The sequence below is a fragment of the Macrotis lagotis genome, chromosome X (assembly GCF_037893015.1).
Source record: "Macrotis lagotis isolate mMagLag1 chromosome X, bilby.v1.9.chrom.fasta, whole genome shotgun sequence".
NCBI classification, from domain to species: Eukaryota; Metazoa; Chordata; class Mammalia; order Peramelemorphia; family Peramelidae; genus Macrotis; species Macrotis lagotis.
The window spans coordinates 297,161,544-297,183,811 of NC_133666.1; the positions used below are offsets into that span (position 1 = coordinate 297,161,544).

The following is a 22,268-nucleotide window of genomic DNA, read 5'->3' on the forward strand; positions in this document are numbered from 1 at the left end:
CAATGGCAAAAGTGGAAAAACATGGAAGTACCTTTTATGATGGACTTAGCCTAAAGAATGAATGCTAAGGAAAGAATGAAACAGAGAAGGTGGTGTTGGAACACAGACTGAAGCACATTTCATTATATTATTATTGTTATTGTTATTATTATTATTTTTTTTTGGCAAGGGTATGTGGGGCAGATGGGATTGGGAGGCTTGCCCAGGGCCATACAGCTGAGGGATTGTTTGGTGGGTGTCTGAGGCTGGATTGGGACCTAGGTGCTCCTTTCTCCAAGGTTGGTGCTCTGTCCACTGTGCTATCTGGTCACCCCCATTATTATTATTATTATTATTATTATATTTTGTTTTGTTTTGGGGGGGGGTTTGCAGGGAAGTGGGGTTGGGGTGGCTTGCCCAGGGTCACACAGCTGGGTGATTGTTGGGTGTCTGGGGCTGGATTTGAGCTTGGGTGCTCCTGATTCCAGGGCCGATGCTGGGCCATACAGCTGAGGGATTGTTGGGTGTCTGAGGCTGGATTGGGACCTAGGTGCTCCTTTCTCCAAGGTTGGTGCTCTGTCCACTGTGCTACCTGGTCACCCCCATTATTATTATTATTATTATTATTATTATCATATTTTGTTTTGTTTTGGGGGGTTGCAGGGAAGTGGGGTTGGGGTGGCTTGCCCAGGGTCACACAGCTGGGTGATTGTTGGGTGTCTGGGGCTGGATTTGAGCTTGGGTGCTCCTGACTCCAGGGCCGATGCTCCATCCACTGTGCCACCTACTATCCCTATAATTTTTCTTTTAATTTTAATTTTTTCCACTTTCCTTTATTGCTCATGAGGGTCTATATTTTTTTGGGGGGGGGTATTATGTTTACTCTTAAACAAGAATATTTTAGTAATGTATGGAAAAAACCATCATTTGTATAAAAATATAATAAATATAATTTTAAAAAAGACAAAGATTAATGATCAACCAAACCACACCCAAACTCCTAGGACAATTGCCCAAGCAAAAGAAAATGATTTATTCATTCTTTGTATGCTACCAGTATCAATGAAAGAATATACATTTAGATTCAGAATTTATTATGGTATAAAGAGATAATTAGTTCCCTAAAGATTATTTTATACACTTATTTCACTGTAATTAATATGATTTCTTGAACTAGTAATATGAAATAGTAATGTTCTGCTCTCCAATTTTATTTTGAGACTGGATTTCAATATGTACCTCAGGCTAGAAATTCAGAGACCATTCATGCATCAACCCCATCACTGATTGGCATAGATGATCTATTTGTCCAACTTGGACATGTTTACCCCTCCTTAGGCAGCCCAATGGCCCTCTGTTGCAGGGGACTCACCATACTGGTGTTGAAATTCGTACAGACATCTCACCACCTGAAGCACTACAATGGTTCAGAACTCTTGAACTTGAAGTGAAGCAGTTGAAGCTTCCCCAGAAGCAGTAATCACAGATATATATATCATCAACACTACTTTCTAGTAATCAAATGCATAATTAACAGATTTGAAATTGGAGATGATTGTCAACTTTGATTTTAGTCATGCACTGTTTTTTGATTTTTGATTCTAACAACAAAGGTAATTATATGTAAGTTTTCTTTTTGTTCCATTCTGTAGTAATCTTGAAAGTTTATTTAGTCCCCAAATGAATTTTTTCTTATTTGCTTTCAATTTTCATAACTTAAATTTCAAGGACTCCTTTCAGGATCAAATGGATGGTACAATTTCAATATAGTTGCAGCAAACTGACATTTTTGAATAAACTAATCAAAATTAGAGGTTATGAAACTTGTTTAAAATTTCATAACACAAAATTGTTAAATAGATTCAGCTTGTGACATTTTTACCTAAATTTGCTAGTGATTACAAACTGATGAGAAACATTAATAAATCCAATAACATTTTTCTACACAGCTATTTTGAAATGTCAGCCATCACTAATCAATAAACATTTTTGACTGGTCACAGTGACTCACCAAATGGTCACAATGGTGATTTTTTAATTGCCTTTTGAAAGGCATATTCATGCAAAATTAAAGACAGGACTATGTTCTTTAATATCACTTACAAAACTAAATTACATTAGCTTATGGACAACTGGAATTTAAAGGTGAAACACATGTGACTTTTTTTTTAATATTGACTCCAAAACTGAGTAGTATCCTAACTGCACTGACATCTGGCATTCAAACATATGTTAACTAATAAACTTCTGACAAAGGACAAAACTGTTTATGTAAATTTATTAGGCAACATCTGTTTGAATGACAGATGTCCATATGTGAATATAGCACTGGGCATTCATATTTGACTGTAATGCACTTTCAGAATTTTTTGTTAAATTGTAAGAATTCACATAAATAAGAATTAATATACTAATAAAAATGTTATGGTCCTATTAAAATGCTAATAAAATATAATACCCTCATTTTAAAAGGTAACAAATTATTATAAGTTTAGGTTACAGCATAAAATAAAATTCTTCATTGACAAATTGGGGGCAATATCTTTATGAAAGTTTTTACTTAACAGATTTATTTCAAAGAAATAAAAATTATAAAAGCAGGCTTTCCTTAAGAAAAAAACTAAATTTTTTGTAGCTAATCTCTTCTGCGAAGATAACTATAATAATAAAAATGAGATGGGAAATGCAAGAAACAATAGATGTTTTCTTACTTTGCATGAGAAAGAGCTAAAATCTGCTTCAGATGGAAAAAAAATAGTCATTTATCTGCTAGTTTTCTATACAATAGTCTTTCCTGGATATGGTGGATGATTTTTCAAGAAGTGATTAAACACAAATTAAAAGGTTCTTTGATCTCTGTATGACAGGCTGAGTTAAGGGAATCACATACCAAAATGTATATTGACAGGGGCTGTGTAAGGTTCTCAGGTTTAGTCTAACCTACTTAAATGAAACTCAGCAGGAACTTTGTCCAGGGCCTGACTCTCTTGGCACTCTTATTGTCCTGAACAGTGGGTCATTGGCTTGTTTGCTGGGGGTAGCAGATGGTTTCATTTATTGTGTACTTCCACTCTTCACCAAATTTTAGGTGGTTAGCTTGGCCAGAGATGAGAGGAAAGTAATATACGATTGCACCTGTTGCTTCTTGCTGCAAAGAACATTAAATCCAGTAGGAAAAAGAGAGCAAGAAAAACCTGTTAAGTTTTCAATTAGATACTCAATACAACAAATAAGGAAGATGCTATTGTATGAGATTATCGATTGTTTTCAATTAGTTGTCCTTTTAGTTTTGATGCTATCTTTTATAATTATAATTACATTCTTTAAGTTAATTGTGGATATATTTGAAAGACAGATGGCGTAAGTATTTTTTAAATAGGTGAAGGGGTTTAATAGAGATTAAAGATAAGACTTATTTAGTTATAGAAGACAGAACTACATTCAAAGGGTATAATTAAAGGGAAACAGATTTAAACTCAATATAAGGAAGAGTTATTTTAATTAGACTTTCCATAAAGGTGGTGAGTCTCCCTTCATCTACAAGTTTTTAAGTTCAGTTCAGGTTGCATAATCATTTGTCAGCAATGTTTTATAAGGAGTTCCTACATTGGAGAGGTATTAAGAATAAAAAACTACTGTTCTTTCTAACCCCAAAGATGTCTTAATACACAATTATTGATATGTGTAATATCACTTTTCTTCCTATATTTTATCATTTTCTTAATTTAATTAGGTTTCATTGAAATGCTTCCTTAATTTAAGGTTTTGATCTATGCATTTTATTGCATAGTTATTTGGTTTCAATTAGAACATTTATTTTGTTTCTTCATAGAGGCCTCTAAACAAACAGAAATCATCCTAGAAAAAGAAAGTTTAGAATAATAAATGTAAGGACCTGAAAGTTTTGAAATCTTAAATTATTAATAGTTATGATATATCTTTAAGCAAATCTAAAGGAAATTAAATTTTCAGAGGTACACAGAAGGCAAAATAGAAGGAAGGAGTAAAGCTGAGTTCACCCAACTACTCGACCCAACTATGTCACAAAATATACTAGCTGAAATTCTGATAGGGAAACCTATGGAAAAAAAAATCACAATATGTCATCTTTCTAACTCAACTTAGCATAGACAGGGTAGAGAGATTCATAGTGACTAGAAAATGGATCAATAGGATTTCCCTTTAATCAAGTCATTAAGCAACCTTAATGAAGTTTTATCTAAAATGATGAACCAGAACATGCAGTCAAACTGCATAAAAACCTCCTAATTGAGGAGCTTTCACTTTACCTACAGTAAATATGAAAAACAGCAGTTTTTACAATAATTTTTTTAAAGAGTCAAAAATTTAGAATTAATGCTTTGGTTCCAAGATGAGAATTTTCATGATACACAGTGCGTTTTGCATTTACTTATTTAAAAAAAAACAAAACAACAACAAAAAACAACAACATGAAGTCTTGGTTCCAGTTGATTAAAAAAGCTCTTGAAATAATGAGTCAAGAAATTAAATGAAGTACAATTACAGCATGACTAATATAAGATATTCTGAAAAGGTTGTTTAATAAGATTATTATACATAAGCTCTGTAGCAATGTGACATTTCTTTTTCTTTTCTTTTTTTTTTTTGGATTTTTCTTTTGGTTTCTGCTCTTTTGCTGGAGTACTTCAACTACTGCCTTATTCTGTACCTATAAAGTAATCTGCAATCTCCACTGTTATATTTGTATCTGTATTTTTGTATTGCTTCATGTCTTTGTAAGTCATTCATAATTGACACATGACTGTAGCCCTTACCTAAGTATTTTTTCTAATAAAACAAAGCCAATCACATCTTTAAAAAATGATGAACCAGGGCAAGAAGCCCAAAGGATTATTAGGAAGGGCCTGACCTTGTGAAAAGAGGAGGAACAATAATAGATTAGGTACCAAGCAAACAAATACAATAGTACTGTATTAGATCAAAAACAGAAAGAAAAGACCTAAGATATGGGAGTAAGGATTCACTACTCCCAAAAAAGTGCTAGAGGAAATGGAAAACAGTCAAACAGAAACTGTTTACAATTCAATATTTCATGCCATATCATGAGAAATCTTAATGACTACATGATTTAGAAATAAAAGGTGACATTACAAGAAAATTAGAGGAACAAGTATCAGTGGATAGAGAAAGAGTTCATGACAAACCAAATGACAGGAAAGATTACAGAAAATAAATGGATAATATGATTAAATAAAATTGAAAAGATTTTTTAATAAACAAATCAAATGTAATTGGGGGAAAAAGTCTTTGTAGTAAGCTTCTCTAATAAAATGTATCCTATTTCAGATATAATTTGAGCCATTTTCCAAATATGGAAAGGATATATGGACAGTTAGTTTTCAAAGGAAGAAATTCAAGTTATCAAGAAACATATCTTTAAAAACCTCCCCATCACTAATAATTAGAGAAAAGAAAATTAAAACAACTATGAGGTATTACCACATATGCTTCAGACTAGCAATGGTAATAGAAGAGGAAATTACAAGAGTTGTAGGGACTGTGGGAAACTAGCACAATAATAATCAGTTGAAGCTATAAAGTGGTCCAGTCACTATTGAAAGCAATTCATTACTAAACTGTGAGCAAAAAATTATTTGATTGTGATTTGGCTATCCTATACACCAAAGAGATCAAAGAAAAAAATAAAAGGACAAAACACAAAAAATTTTATAACAGGAATTTTTGAAGTAATCAAAAAAATAGAAACTAAGAGGGTATTCACTGAGCAATAGATAAAAACGTGTGTATATGAATATAATGGGATATTATTGAGTCATAAAAATGATTAAATGAGTAGTTACAAAATAATCTAGGAAGAATTCTATGATCTAAATCAGAGAGGAATGACTAGAACCAGGAGAATAATTTACATAATGATAATAACATTATAAAGAAAAACAACTTTGAAAAAGTTTACATCATTTATGCAATGGGAAACTAGGAGTTCAGAGAACCACAGATAGGTCAGGACACTGACCTCATGGAAGAGATATGATGGACTAAAAATCTAGAATAACACATATACATACATCTATATATAGAGATTTATGTATGTATGTAGATATGTGTATAATATATATATATATATATATATATATATATATATATATATATTTACTATGAGGATTTTTTCCTTTTAGTCTTTTTGTGGGAATTTGCTTTTCTGAACTAATGTATTTATTGAGTCCTTTGTTTTTGGAAGAGTTATTCTACTGGGGACAATGGGAGAGAGATAATACATGCATACAAAAAATAAATTTAAAAAAATGAGGTAGTTGACCTATTTGGCCTCTAAATTTTCTTCCACCTCTAATTCTATGAAAAATACTCAAAACATGGCCTTGTCAAGAAGACTGTTTTTTCTTTAAAAAATTGTTAAATTGTTATTTTCAACCTTTATAACAAAGTTTATGCAGGAAAAGTAAGAATTCATAAATTTGATATGAAATCTGTGAATTATAGGACATTGTTTTCAATAATTTTTGTGAATTATAACTTTTGGTCATATAAACTAGATACTATTATAAAGTTAATCTGTATGTATATATATATATATATATATATATATATAGAGAGAGAGAGAGAGAGAGAGAGAGAGAGAGAGAGAGATGAATGGTAATTCATTCTGTTTGGTTTTTTTTTTTAGGTTTTTGCAAGGCAAATGGGGTTAAGTGGCTTGCCCAAGGCCACACAGCTAGGTAATTATTAAATGTCTGAGACCGGATTTGAACCCAGGTACTCCTGACTCCAAGGCCAGTGCTTTATCCACTATGCCACCCAGCCTCCCCTTAATTCATTCTTATAATTGAAGTGTTATCACAAAGCTCATGAAGAAGTAAGTTAATTCTCCTAAAAATCATGAAGTCTATTCATGTAAACTGACCAAATTTCATTCTTTTATAACTGTATAAAACATAAGCATGAATGTTTCTGATTTCAATTTAACCCGATTTCAGTGAAAATGCCAAATTTAAACAATTATATATTTTCTTGAGTCTAAATTTCAAATATCAATATGCAAGCATTATTTCATGTCACAGAATAATTTTTTGTTCATCTGTTATTTTTAGAAAGAAAATATGGACATTCTTTCTATTCTCTAAAAAAAAAAAATCTGAGTCCAGAATTATGAGAGGACATTCAGCCTGGGTATAGGCAGATTATCTAGAACTGGAGGAGGCAGGTAAAGTCTGACTCAGTCAGCTTCCTAGTCCAGGAGTACAGATAATAGCACAGTCCTAGCATAGCTACCCATCTATGACTCTGGGTGACAAGGCACCATTAACTAGAATCCCCAGGTGGGCCTTTCCATCCAGGACTACAATCTAAGTATTACCGAACAAGACTTTGAGAATGGAAAACATCAAGATCTGCATTGCTTTTTTGCAGACCTCTAAGGGATAGGGGGTGATAATAAAGTCATCAATTGCAGGATTAAAAAAAGCTTAAAAGTAAAAACAAGGTGGGAATATTTCATTTGCTATTCCTAAAATAGAGATTTAAGCCTTGAGCAAATAGCAGAAAACTCTTTTAAAAAATGAAACAATGCTATGAAATAAGAGAGGTTTAAGATTAATTGCCAAAAGAATGTTTCCACATTGATTTTTAAGCATAATCAGCGTGGGGGGGGTGAAGAGAATGAACTAAGTATTCTAAAAGGGAATATTAAAAAGACATAAAATATGAACAAACTAAAATAAAAATAGAATTCTTAAGGAAATACATGGGAAAACAAAAAGTTTAAAACAAAAACTTGGTCTTAGTGAAAGAGAAGGGTCATATCTTCCTTCATCAGACACAGGAAGAGAAATTGGGATGATATCTACAAAGTATGAAATCTAAAGAAGGAAATCATTGGAGAATTGTCTCTATTTTCAAAGTAGAATACTTTTATCTAGATAAACATTAGTTATTATAAGAAACAACAAGTATATTCTAAAATACCATTTATACTAACATCAGAGGATGAAGATAATACAAGTATCATGGTAGACAAGGTCTGAGTCACCAGATAAGCAAACTCTTGGAACAGTAAAACATTTAATACTTTATGTATGTATACAAATACATCTATACTTACATATTACACATTTAGCAAAATATATAATGAAATGCTAGCTGATATGATAGAATTAAAAGCCTCTTGGGTCCTGAGGCAATTTTTAAAAATTAAATACTGACATTTCATGAAGCTGGTGATCTACTGAAAGAATGTTTAAAAATTTGATGGATTATGGATGGATCATGAATTTCATTCATGAAAAAAATAGAAACCAGAATACAAAAAAATTCATCATTTTGAAGGAATGTTTAATATTCAAATGTGAAGTTAGCTTTCAGACAGACTATAATTTGTAATTTACTTTTTTCTTTACTAAAATAGATCAGTGATTTGACTCCAATACAGATCACAAGCTAGTCATGTGGCTTCATGTGTAATACATGTAGCAAGCATCAGTTTTCAGCATCTATAATCAACTATATTATGGCGCTAAAAAGAAAACTGAATAGTATAAATAGAAAATGTTATTTAACTGATTTTTTCTCAACCAAGAGAAAAGTATATAGAGAACAATAAATTTTCTGGAATGGAGTATTTTATTTGCAAAAATTACAAAAGTCATGTTAGTTTATTTCTCAATTTCTCTTCTCACAAAAACCACATAATAAATAAGACTAAGTTTTTTAACTCTATGATAATCCAGTGGCATCAACTTGCTATGAAATGTGTACTTGGATTCATTAAATATAAGATGCTTTTTGTAAACGCTGTTGTTATGGAAGAAGTACTCCTTTCTTAGACAAAAGATCTAAATTTTTTCCTTCAAATATGATATGTATTTTAGTAAAGGGTAAAAGTCCTGCATCTTTCAATCAAAAGAAATATATAAACATTTTATGAGTTGAACCTCCTTCAGAAACATGTAATGTGCAAAAATCAATAGTTAGTCTCAGTCTAAAAGTCCTTCAGCTAGATCATTACATGACAGATATGTTGACATTCAGTATAGGGATAAATGTTTAAATTTCATTCTCTATGAATCACTATTTTAAAAATCTAGACAGAATATTAAAATTTTAAACATGCATGAAAATTATGAACATGAAATAAATGTTAGAAGTAGAAAATTATATATATTTGTAGATTTTTTCATAGGATTACAATCCCAAAAAATTGCATCACAGAGAAACCATAAAACCTGACCAATAAAAATTGTTTTGTACAAGTTGTAATATAAATCAAAATGGTAAATAAAAATAGTTCTTAAGTATATTTCACTTAGCATATTAAATTGCACTTTTACAGATGAGGAAAATTAGTGAAGTCAAATAACTTACCTAAAGATACACAGTTAAGAAAGGGGTATGGCTGAGCTGCAAATGCAGGCTTTCTTTCTTAGTCAAAGTGAAAATTTTATACTAGGCTTGAGTTTAATGAATATAGGTAATGTGTATGTTTATATACATATGCATGTATGCACATGTTTATATACATATGCATGTACATGTAGATGCATAAATACATGTACATATAAAATAACGATTAATCATTTTAATCAGTATAGTAAAACTCTAAAATTAAAAAATAAATAAATAAATTGAAACTGCTGGTCAATTAGCATTTATCTCTACCTCAGAAAGCTGAAATGGGGTAGTTCTGGGCTACAGGAAGGTCAATGCTTATTGGAAGGTGAGGCTCCTGGAACAGAAAGCTGCCATGCTCCCTAAAGAGGGTTCAAATGATTCAGATCCACAAAAGAGAGAAGGTCAAAACCCTTGAGCCAATCAGTATTGGGACTGAACTGGGAGCAGTCACTAAACTTTCAATCTGAACAAGAAAGGACTTGGTCCAGATTCCCAAGCCCTTCAAAAAATCAAATTAAATCAAATCATCAAAGCTGAGTTAACTAAGTCCAAGAATGGTTACAGTATTCTTATTCTTTAAAAGATCAAATAATTATATATGTGATTTAGGAAACATCTAACTTCTCTTAACTCCAGGTTCTTAATCTTTAAATGAGAGATTTGTTAGCTAGACCCCTAAACCTACCACTCCTGGGATAGAAACACTTTTAATAAATCAACTTTGAAAAAACTTTAAAAATTTGGGAATGCTGAGAACATACTGGCTCCAGAAAATACATTAGATATATTTGTTAGGCTAATTTTTTTTTTCCAGCTCAACAATAAACAGTATAAATTGGATGTAATCATTTGTACTCATTCCTCCCTAATCATATATCTGTTTCTATTCTAAATGATTATTTACTAGCTCCCAATACAATCTAAAAAGAACTTAATGCTAAATTCATGAAACTACATGATCTTCAATATTGTTCTATGTAGATTTTTTAATAAAATTTCAAATGATACTGAAAAGAAACATAAAAAGGATAAATATAAAAGAAACTAAAAGTTCATATAAACAAAAAGAGTAGGTGAATAGTAAAAACAATAAAAGTCTATCATTACTTTTGCTGCGAAGGACATTTTACTATAAACACACAACTTTTAAAATATATGACAATACCTAAAGTATTTCCTTTAAGAGGAAAAGTATGTCAAGCATTGTTGTATGTTATTAGAAAAAACGTTTTCCTAAAATGGAAACATATCTTTGTATTCATATAAACCTTCAACATTTTGTATTTATACCAAATAGAATATATTAATTCCTAAAAGTATTAGAGTAAGGAGCAGCTAGGTGGAACAGTGAATAGAGAACCAGCCCTGGAGTCAGGAGAACCTGAGTTCAAATCCCATCTCAGACACTTACTAATTACCTGGCTGTGTGACTGTGGGCAATTCTCTTAACCCCACTGCTTTGCAAAAACTAAAAAAAGTATTAGAGTAAAAGAGATCATTTTTTAAAAAGTCATTAAATTAAAGTTAGAATTTTTAATTAAAATTAAAATTTGTTAGAAGAAATTTCTGTTGACCAGTGAATACTGGAAATACTTTGTAGAGTTGATCAATAGATATTAGCTTTAAAATGAGATATATAGAAAGAAGCTGCACCATACTTTTAAAAATGACAAAGTGAGAATTTAAATTGTTTCAATCAAGACTCAAACTTTTCTTTCTCCAATTTTCTAGTGTGTTCAAGGAAAATCTATTCATTTCAAATATATTTAATTAGATCCAATTTATCTTAGATACATTTACATAGAATTATTGATGTTTACCTACCTATATAAGGAAAGGCTTAAAGTTCAGATTCTGGTTATCCCACATAAACAGTTAGAAAGCAACATTTACATTTCAAATACTCATTTATGCCTCTTATTTAAAAAAAGACTTTTACCTTTAACATGGCTGTCTTGCCTTTAATATAGTACAAAAAGGTAATTTCAATTAAAAATTAATCACTTGACAGAACTAAAATTAAAACACCAAGTTACATGGAAGAGACTGAAACAATAAGGGTTGATTATCCTAAAAAAAAAAAACCACTTCAGGTTAGGATTTCATAATCATTAACAAAAAATAATCAAAGCCACTCTAATGATTTCTACTTACATACTTTACTAAAAATTAATAGTCATTATTTTATGGTAAATAAGAAAATGGGATAAATTTTGGCAAAAGGGAAAAATGGGCAATCAGGGTCTATTTTCCCTTGGCTTCAATGCAAAACAACACAGCAGGTCTCAAAATAGATTATTATGTCTAATATTATTTCCTCACATTGTACCTGCTATATTTTTCATAATGTAATTTATATAGGCTTCTAGTCAATAAAAAGAAATATGGTTTTCTTTCAAACGCTCACAAAAATCTATACACAGCTCAATCACATCATGTAATCTAAAGGCAACTTGAAGCATCTGTAGACTATAGCTTATGAGTGGCTTTGACAATATGTTAAGGAATCCCATTTTAGTTATTTAAATTCTTTGGATATTGAACAGTCTTGACTCTACTACACATCATGTAAACTAGCATGAAAAGAATAAAATCAATTAAGGAAACAAAAATGACATTTTTAATATATTTTTGATTTATTTTCTTAAGGACTTAACATGATGTATATATTAAAATGAAAGAACTTTCCAAAAAGAGATTCCTATTTAGATTCCTGGCAGTGTTATTATTAAAATTAAAAATGTAATAGTATAGGATAATGTTACCAAGTAGCTCTAATCAAGCATATCCCCAAACACAATTTACTGGTGTTTCAGTAGTAATTTTTAAAAATCATAATTAAAATAAATTGCTCTACTCTGACCCAAACATCTTTTTAATTAGTACATATTTTGTGAAGTGAAATAAGATTTTCATAAAATATTTTTCTATTAAGTTAAGGAGGAAGGAAGTAGAGGAGATAAGACATACAAAAATATTGGCAGTATCATAGCTAAAGTTTTAGAAGTACTTTAAAGAAAACTAATTTAGTAGCTAACTATTTCGGGGCCACTTAATCAAATTCCACAAATACAAATTGCTAAATAGTTTTTAATTATAGAATTTCTGAAAGTTTCTATTTATTTTGGAATTAAGCCATTTTCACCAAAGGATTACAATATTGAATCATTTTGAAATTAATGGAACAAACAAAAAATCTATAGTAAGAACAACACACAAACCACACACACATTCTCACTGTTGTTGGCAAAATTAGTAAATGAAACTACCCCAATTTAGGCATCTAACTCTACTGCATGTGTCTCAAGTATTAAAGTTATGTGGGCTTGAAATTGTCTTGGAAAAGTAATTAGTTTCCTTCAAATCTATTCTCAATGGAAAAGTGGGATTTAAGGTAGATTTAAGGCCGTTGAAGAAGCTACTCAACTGAATTAAGATAAAAGTGGGATATAAAAAGATAAGAAAGGGGGGGGGGTGGAACCAAGATGGTGGCATGAATGTGGGAACTCCCAAAAACTCCTTCCCCCCAAAACTCATCAAATTATGGCTCTAGTCAAAATTTAGAGGGGTAGAACACACAGAAAGAATGAGTGATACATTTTCCCAGTCCAAGGCAACTTAGAAGTTCCACAGGAAAGGTCTGTTCCACAGGGACTGGGGATTGGGAAAAAATGCAGCACAGTTGGGCTGGGTCCATGGCAGAGGGAGCGGTTTCCAGACCTCTTGGCTCAGGGTTCATAGAGGACAGCTGAAAGGGGTGATGAGAGAACTCTACCACACCAGAGTGAATACAGAACAGAGCTCCAGCCTCAGAGCAACCTTGCAGTGAGAACCTGCAGCGGGAGTCAGCAGTGACACTCAGAAATGCCAGAGCTCTCAGCCCATAGACAGTAAGGGGGTCGGCAGAGAATGCAGAAGTCTCTCTGCTCTCCCTGGGATAGGACTCAGCTATTTGCTCACACTCAGATCCAGTTTGCAGTCTAGGCTCCCATACCACCAGAGCCAAGCAGGGGCCATCCTCACAACTCCAGGGCAGATGGGAGGGCCTGAACACAGGGAAGAGATCAGTCAAAGCCTCTCATAAGACATTGGAGGAATTAAAGCCCCAGTGGGGTGTCCCCAAAAACCCCCAAAGCCTTGGAAGTGTGGTAACTAAGTTACAGACTGAGAAAATGAACAAACAACAGAAAAAAGAAGAATATGACCATAGAAAATTACTTTGGTCTCATGGAGGATCAAAATGCATGCTCAGATGACAACAAAATTGAAGTTTCTTTATCCAAAACCTCTAAGAGAAATAAAAAATGGCCTCAGGCTATGGATGAGCTCATTGAAAGGCAATTAAAGGAGGTAGAGGAAAAATTGGGAGGAGAAATGAAAGCAATGCAGAAAAATCAAGAAAACCAAGCCAGCAATTTGGTGAAAGAAATACAAAAAAATACTGAAGAAAATGACATAATAAAAACCAATTTAGGCCAAATGGAAAAAGCAACACAAAAGGCAAATGAAGAGAAGAATACCTTAGGAAAGCAAAATTGGCCAGGTGGAAAAGGAGATAAAAAAGCTCTCTGAAGAAAATAACTTCTTCAAATGCAGAATGGAACTAAAGGAAGCTGATGACTTTGCAAGAAATCAGGAAGAATTAAAACTCTTCCAAAACAGCCAAAAATTAGAAGAAAATGTGAAATACCTCATTGCAAAAACAACCGACCTAGAAAATAGATACAAGAGAGATAATTTAAAAATTATTGGGCTATGGGCAGCTAGGTGACGTAGTGGATAAAGCACAGGCCCTGGAGTCAGGAGTACCTGGGTTCAAATCCAGTCTCAGACACTTAATAATTACCTAGCCATGTGGCCTTAGGCAAGCCACTTAACCCCATTTGCCTTGCAAAAACCAAAAAAAAAAATTATTGGGCTACCTGAAAGTCATGACCAGGAAAAGAGCCTAGACTTCATTTTTCAAGAAATGATACAGCAAAATTGCCCTGAGATCCTAGAAGCAGATGGTAAAAATAGAAATTGAGGGAATTCACCAATAACCTCCTGAAAGAGATCCTAAAAGAAAAACTTCCAGGAATATTATTGCCAAACTCCAAAACTCTCAAGTCAAAGAGAAAATATTAAAAGTTGCCAGAAACGAACAATTCAACTATCATGGCTCTATAGTCAGAATTGAACAGAATCTGGCAGCATCTACTTTAAGGGCTCATAGAGATTGGAATGATATTCCAGAAGGCAAAAGATCTTGGTTTACAACCGAGAATCAACTACCCAGGAAAACTGAACATCCTCTTTCAGGGGAAAAGATGGCCTTTCAATGAAACAGGGGACTTTCAAACTTTCCTATTAAAACAACCAGAGCTGAACAGAAAGTTTATCTCCAAGTACAGGACTCAGGGGAACGCTATATAGAGGGGGTGGATTTCTCATCTAATAATTTATTGGCAAACCAAAATCCAATCTCCAGATATTTAGTAGAGAAATGTCTAATGGCTAGTGTCAATCATACTGTTCTCCAGCAAAATCTTAAAATGCTGAAAGCAATAGAGTTATATAGGAAGAAGATACTGATAACTCATATGAACTTTCTCATTTATAAGAGCATTTAGAAGGCGCATATATAGATAGGACACAGGAAGGAGATGAATATGATAGCATAATATAGTAAAGAGATGGAGTCAATGGGTGATAAAGGAAAGTACTGGGAGGAAGAAAAAGGAAAGGAAGAAGGGGCTAAGATATTTCACATAAGAGTCAAGAAAAAGCTTTTACAATGGAGTGGAATGGAGGAAGGCAAGGGGGATTGAGCGAGCCTTCATTCTCACCAGAAATGGCTCAGAGAGGAAATAATATACACAATAGGGTGAGGAAATCTATCTTTCCCTAGAGAAAAATGAGAGGAAAGGGGTGGGATGAGGGGGAATCTGTGGATGGAAGGGGGGGAATAGGTGATAGGAACAAGGAAAGATTGTAGGAGAGGGTACTCAGATATAGTATATTTCTGAACAGGGACAGGATGAAAGAAAAGAGAGAATAGAATTGATGAGAGTGGGGAGGAATAGAGTGGAGGGAAATACAGCTGGTGATAGCAACTGTGGGAAAAAAACATTGAAGCAACTTCACTGGTGGCTAGGATGAGGAAGGCAACTCATCCAAGATACAAAGCCATTGGAATCTGAACACAGACTGAAGTACAATTTTTTTTCTCTCACTACTCTTGAGGTTTCTCATCTTTTTTGGTGAGTTTATGATTATTCTCAAAACAAGAATATTGTAATAATATAAAATAAACAAATAAAGAAGATAAGAATAGATGACTCAACAGGTTTCATTTTGACATTAACTACTGGTTCTATTTTTAGGTGTATGTGATATTTACACACACAGCTAATTAAACAATGAACTACTAAGAATCCAATTTTACTTTCAATTGTAATTTCAACTATTAGTTCATAAATGAGAGAGTTTATAAATCTTAAAATGACAATAATTTCAATTTCATTTGTAAATTACTTGAGGACAGAGACTGGGATTTTTGCCTATCTCTGGGTCCCTAGTGTCAATGCAAGATCTAGTGTAGAAGTAGGCAAATGCTTTTGACTATCTTAAATTTTACTGTATATGTAATTCTACATCATATATTTCATTTTAAAATTTCTCATTTCTGTAAAACTAATAATAGTTTTATAGACTGTTTAACATCATAGAATCTTGCTTATATTGTAAGATAAAATATTTTTTAAGTTTCCATCAAAATATTTATGAATCTTTTGAGACCAAATAGAATGTTTATATTATATAACTCTATTGCTTTCAGAATTCAAAGATTTTGCTGGAGAACAGTAGGATTGACACTAGCCATTAGACATTTCTCTATTAAATATCTGGAGATTGGATTTTGGTTTGCCAATAAAGCTGCTGTGCATAGAGCAAAATGCTATATTTGGTGTAGCTATTTGTCTGATGGCTTTATGACACCATCATTCAAAAAGAAACAAAAAAAAAAAACTTCTCCAGTTTTATCACACCACATAGGTGTTATCTGATGTAGTTTCCTAGCTTTAATATATTCTTGTGCAAATGTTCTTAAAGCAATTCTGCTACTTTCTTTACCTGTAATATCATCAATTCAGTTCATCACATCACTGCTGATAACACAACCTCTAACAGATAATTTCAACACATTCCCTGCCTGGAAAAAGCAAACAATTCTTCTTGTGGTCCAAAAAAAATAATAAGCAATGTGCATGCTAATCTTGCTACTTAACATTAATTAATATGATGAAACTTTTCAAGCTACATGATAAGATATCAGGGGCAGTCATAAAGAAAAAAGAAATACTATCATTCAAAAGACTTTCTCAATTAGACTTGAAGTTATCAACACAGTCAGTTTCAGAAAGTGTAATATAATTCCTCAATGGTTTTCTCTTTACCAGCCTTTTTTTTTGGGGGGGGGGGGACAGGTGGTTTGGGGAGGAAGAGGGAGCTGTTCAAAACTTTAGTCCCAAAGGAGCTATATAGCATCATCATAAACTTTAACATTTAGAGCAAAGTAAGGTGAAAAACAAGCATCAAGCTCCACAATTTCTTTCTGTAGTACATCTCATATTATATTATGTTTATGCCTATTCAATATGGTACCTACACTACTACAGGATAGCTAGGTGGTGCAGTGGATAGAGTGCTGGATCTGGAATCAGAAGACTCAATTTTCTGAGTTCAAATCTGACCTCAATCACTCACGAGCTGAGTGACCCTGCTCAAGTCACTTAACTCCGTCTCAGTTTTTCATTTTTAAAATAACCTTGAGAAGAAAATGGAAGACCAAGCCAATATCTTTTCCAAGAAAACCTGAAATGAGCTCATAAAAAGTTGGATATAACTGAAACAATTGCAACAACTTACACTACTATATTATACTATTAATGCTGACGTCTCCACCTATAGCTATAGTATCATCTTCATGCCACTATTTCAATAATATATCCAACTCTCTCAATGGCCTTTAGAAAACTAAGACCTTAATGGCTCTCTATCAACTATATAACTTCACTATAAGTACTACCTTTTAAGCCACAACCAATTGTATTACAGTTGTTTAAGAATGAGTATTCTTAATTCAAAAATAAATAAATAATTAAAAAAAACTCTGAGTCAAATTTATAAAAAAACAACAAGCCATTCCCCAATTGACAAATGGTCAAAGAATATACATCACTTACGGATGAAGAAATCAAAGAGATCCATAGTCATATGAAAAAATTTTCCTAAATCATTACTTATTAGAGAAATGCAAATTAAAGCAACTCTGAGTTTACCACCTCACATCTTTCAGACTGACCAATATGACCAGAAAGGACAATGATTGATGTTGGAAGCAAGGTGGGAAATCTGGGACACTAATACATTGTTGGTGGAGCTGTGAACTCATCAATCCTTTCTGGAGAATAATTTGGAATTATACCCAAAGGGCAATGAAAATGTGCATACACTTTGATCCACCAATACCACTATTGGGTCTATACCCTGAAGAAATCATGGGAAAGGGTAAAAACATGACTTGTACAAAAATATTCAAAGCAGCTCTCTTTGTGGCGGAAAAGAATTGGAAATTGAGTGAATGTCCATTAATTGGGGAATAGCTGAACAAATTATGGTATATGTTCATTATGAAACACTATTGTTCTATTAGAAATCAGGAAGGATGGGAATTCAGAGAAGGATTTGCATGAACTGAATACTGAGCGAGATAAGCAGAACCAGAACACTGTACACCATTACAGCAACATGGGGTTCATGATCAAACTTAATGGACTTGCTCAATCCATCAGTGCAACAATCAGGGCCAATTTTGGGTTACCTGCAATAGAGAATACCATCTGTAGCCAGAGAACAAAGACCAAAGACTATTACCTTTAATTAAAAAAAAAACTGTTATCCTTTTATGTAATTTTGCTGTCTCTTATATTTTATTTTTTTTCCTTAAGGATATGATTTCTCTCTTAACACATTCAACTTAGATCAGTGTATACCATGGAAACAATGTAAAGACTAACAGACTACCTTCCATGCAGGGTGGGGGGGAGGGAAATGAGATTGGGGGAAAATTGTAAAATTCCAAAATAAATAAATTATATTTTAAAAAAAAGAATGAGTGTTCTTCATTCTTCCTTACCCTAAGGAATTCCAAATTCATATCATTTTTTATTGTTTAAAGTCTTCCTAAAGTCTTTCAAGCCTTTACATACATCACAGCTTTTAGAGAATGACTTAAGATGACTTCCGTGACATGAAATACCTGAGTACAAAATGAATAGGGAAGTAAGAAAAAAAGTGACTCGTAGGAGAGTGCAATGGATGGGAGAAGACAAAGGAAACAAGAGTCATCAGACAATGAGAAAACCTACTTATCCCCAAATAGATCTCCTATTATTTTTCCTTCTCAACCACTCTGAAAATGCATGAGCATAATACCTTTATAGCTCTTCTATACTCATAAATATAATCTTCTTCTGCTATGTGTATTAGAAATTCATTAAAATGCTGATCTCAAAAAAGTTTTAAGTTTTAGGTTTCTATGTCAAAAGGACATTAATTTGTACATACACACATATATACAACAGCCATAACATTTTAGAACCAGAAGATACCTCACAATTCATCTAGATAATTATGAAATATAATTTTACTTGTACTTATAATAGCATTTTACTGAACGTGAACTGACTATATGTTTATCTTGTCTAATTTGCTGGATTTTAAAGAAGTTGCTTATTCCAAATGTACTCTACACTCTAACCCACCAGGATTAAAGCCCTAATCACTTGAATGACCCATATTATATTATCCCTTTCTATTTATGTACATATTTGATAAGAAAATTTGATAAGCTCTTAATAACAAAATTAAAATCCTTCTCATTCTGAATTACAACCAAGTAATTTTTGTAAAAAGAATTTTGAATATCTTGATAAAAATTGTATCATCATTACTAATACCTGCTGTGATGTCATCATCAACAAGATCATGCTCTTCTTCTTGCACTTTTGTTTCAGCTCCCAAGGCATCAGGACTAGCAGTTGCAGTCTGAATGGATTCTGCTGTCACTCCGGCTAAAATAAATGAAATAACAACAATTAAGTTTCAATAAAATGAAAAAAAAAATGGGAGGGGGGGTAATTTCCAAATCATCTTGTTTACAGCAATTAGACTATCAGAGAAGAAGACTGATTTCCATTCAAACATATATACAAGCCAATAAAAAAAAAACTGGGTGCTGTATAAGGCACATTTTAAAAAGACTAAACTTCTGCTAGGGTTAAGTATTATGAAAGAATAAAGAAAAAATATTATTAGGCAAATTTTGCAGATGAGGAAACAGGCTGTGAGGTTAAATGAATAATTTAGATCTACAGTTAATAAATTTCAAAGTCTACGTAGAAATCCAATACTAGCTATGATGCTAATTCCATTTTTGCTAATGAAAACTAATTTAAAAAAAACTGAACTAGAAACATTGAAAATAAGATACAAAATCACTCAATTTTATTATTTAGCAACTAGTTATTTTAATGTAGCTCACTTAAGGACAGTTAGGGGCCCAATAATAGATTTTTTTTTTAAGTACCTACAATCCTCAGTCCCAATAATTGAACCCTTTGACAAGAAGGCAGGGTCATGGGCTCCAGAGTTACTTTGTAAATAAAGAAATGAATGGTTCAGCATAGCTGTTCTCCCTATTGCCCACCAGCTACAAGCTTTTATTCTTCTGTGGAACTCTACATCACTCCCCTTGACTGAGCTCTTCCTTCCTTCAACCCTAGCTTCTCACCTTTCTCTTTGTGTGCTGCCGTCCCATTTTAGATAATAAGTTCCTTGAAGGTCAGGACTATCTTTGTTTTTATTTGTGTTCCCAGTGTAAATATTTATTGACTGACAGAGCCACTATAAGGCCAGCACTGTGGATATGAAGACAAAATTTAAAGTGCCCCAGTTCTCAAGGATCTTACATTCTATCAGGGAGTAGAAATACAAATAAGGAGCATGAAGAATCTAGGTGAAGGTGGGCTCAAGGGTATTTCTGACCAAGATGGCTGCTTACATGATGACAGCTCACGCTGCTCCTTCAAATCTACTACAAGAAAAAACATGAACTAAACATTTGATTCAAATAAATAAGCAAGAAATCAAATGAGAAAACATTCATGTTTTTTCCAGTGGGTAAAAGCATTTAACTCCTTACAAACTAATTAAGGACTTTTTCTATAACTGTCTTATATCTTTGACTCTAAAACTCAAAGAGACATTTTCACATTATAAAGATAGTGGGGGGGACACCTAGGTGGCACAGTGGATAGAGTACCAGCCCTGGAGTCAGGAGGACCTGAGGTCAGATCTGTCTCAGACAATTAATAATTGCTCAGGCTATGTGAACTTGGGTAAGTCACTTAACCCCATAGTCTTAAAATAAAATTTAATTTAATTAAAAAAAAATAAAGAGGACGTCCGGCCAAGATGGTGGAAAGAAGACAGGCACAGTTTTAAAATCTCCTGATCTTTCCCCATATATGATATGAAACAAACCTCTTAACAGAAATCTGATCAACAAAACCCATTCGAAGCAACCACAGACAATATAAATTACCTGGGAGTCTATTTGCCAAAGCAGACTCAGAAACTTCTTGAAAACAATTACAAAACACTTCTCACACAAATAAAATCAGATTTAAGTAATTGGGCAAACATCAACTGCTTATGGATAGTTAGAGCTAATATAATAAAAATGACAATCCTACCAAAAACTAAACTCCCTGTTTAGAGCCCTATCAAAGTTCCAAAAAATTACTGCAATGAGTTAGAAAATGTTCTAAGTAAATTTATATGGAGAAATAAAAAGCCAAGAATTTCCAGGGATTCAATGAATAAAAGTACAAAAGAAGGGGGCTTAGCCCTATCTGACCTAAAATTATATTATAAAGCATCAGTCATCAAAACTACCTAGTATTGGCTAAGAAATAGAGTGGTGGACTAGTGGAATAGAATAGATACAATAGCAGGAAATGATTACAGTAATCTGCTGTTTGATAAACCCAAAGAATCCAGCTATTGGGATAAAAACTCTCTCTTTGATAAAAACTGCTGGGAAAATTGGAAGTTAATATGGAAGAAACTTAGATTAGACCAACATCTCATACCTTATAACAAGATCAAAATGGATACAAGATTTAGACATAAAAAAACAGTATTATAAGTAAACTAGAATCTCAAGGACTAGTTTACCTGTCAGATCTATGGAAAGGGAAGCAGTTTTATGACTAAGAAAGACATGGAGAACATCAATAAAAAACAAACTAGATGTTTTCGATTACATTAAATTAAAAAGCTTTTGCACAGACAAAACCACTGTAACCAAGATCAAAAGAAATGTAGTAAACTGGGAAACAATCTTTACAACTGTTTCTGACAAAGGACTCATTTCTGAAATATACAGAGAACTGAGTCAATTTAAAAAAAAAAAAGCTATTCCCCAATTGATAAATGGGCAAAGGATATGCAAAGGCAATTTACAGATGAGGAGATCAAAGCAATCCATAGTCATATGAAAAAATGCTCTAAATCATTACTTATTACAGAAATGCAAATTAAAGCATCTCTGAGGTGCCACCACACACCTGTCAGACTAGTCAATATGACCAGAAAGGAAAATGATCACTGTTGAAAGGGTTGTGGGAAATCTGGTACACTATTACATTGTTGGTGGAGCTGTGAACTCATCCAATTTTTCTGGAGAGAAATTTGGAACTATACCCAAAGGTCAACAAAAATATGCATACCCTTTGATCCAGCAATACTACTACTGGGTCTATACCCTGAAA

General features: G+C 32.8%; 1 protein-coding gene across 2 annotated transcripts in view; it reads right to left on the reverse strand.

Moving 5' to 3' along the window:
• The window catches only part of WDR7 (WD repeat domain 7), a 483,043-nt gene that overhangs the window by 256,500 nt on the left and 204,275 nt on the right, over positions 1-22,268 (reverse strand). For both annotated transcript variants that reach the window (XM_074208025.1, XM_074208024.1), the window contains one exon: positions 19,392-19,505. In XM_074208025.1, the coding sequence (XP_074064126.1) occupies positions 19,392-19,505 (114 nt within the window). The remainder of the gene's footprint in view (positions 1-19,391; positions 19,506-22,268) is intronic.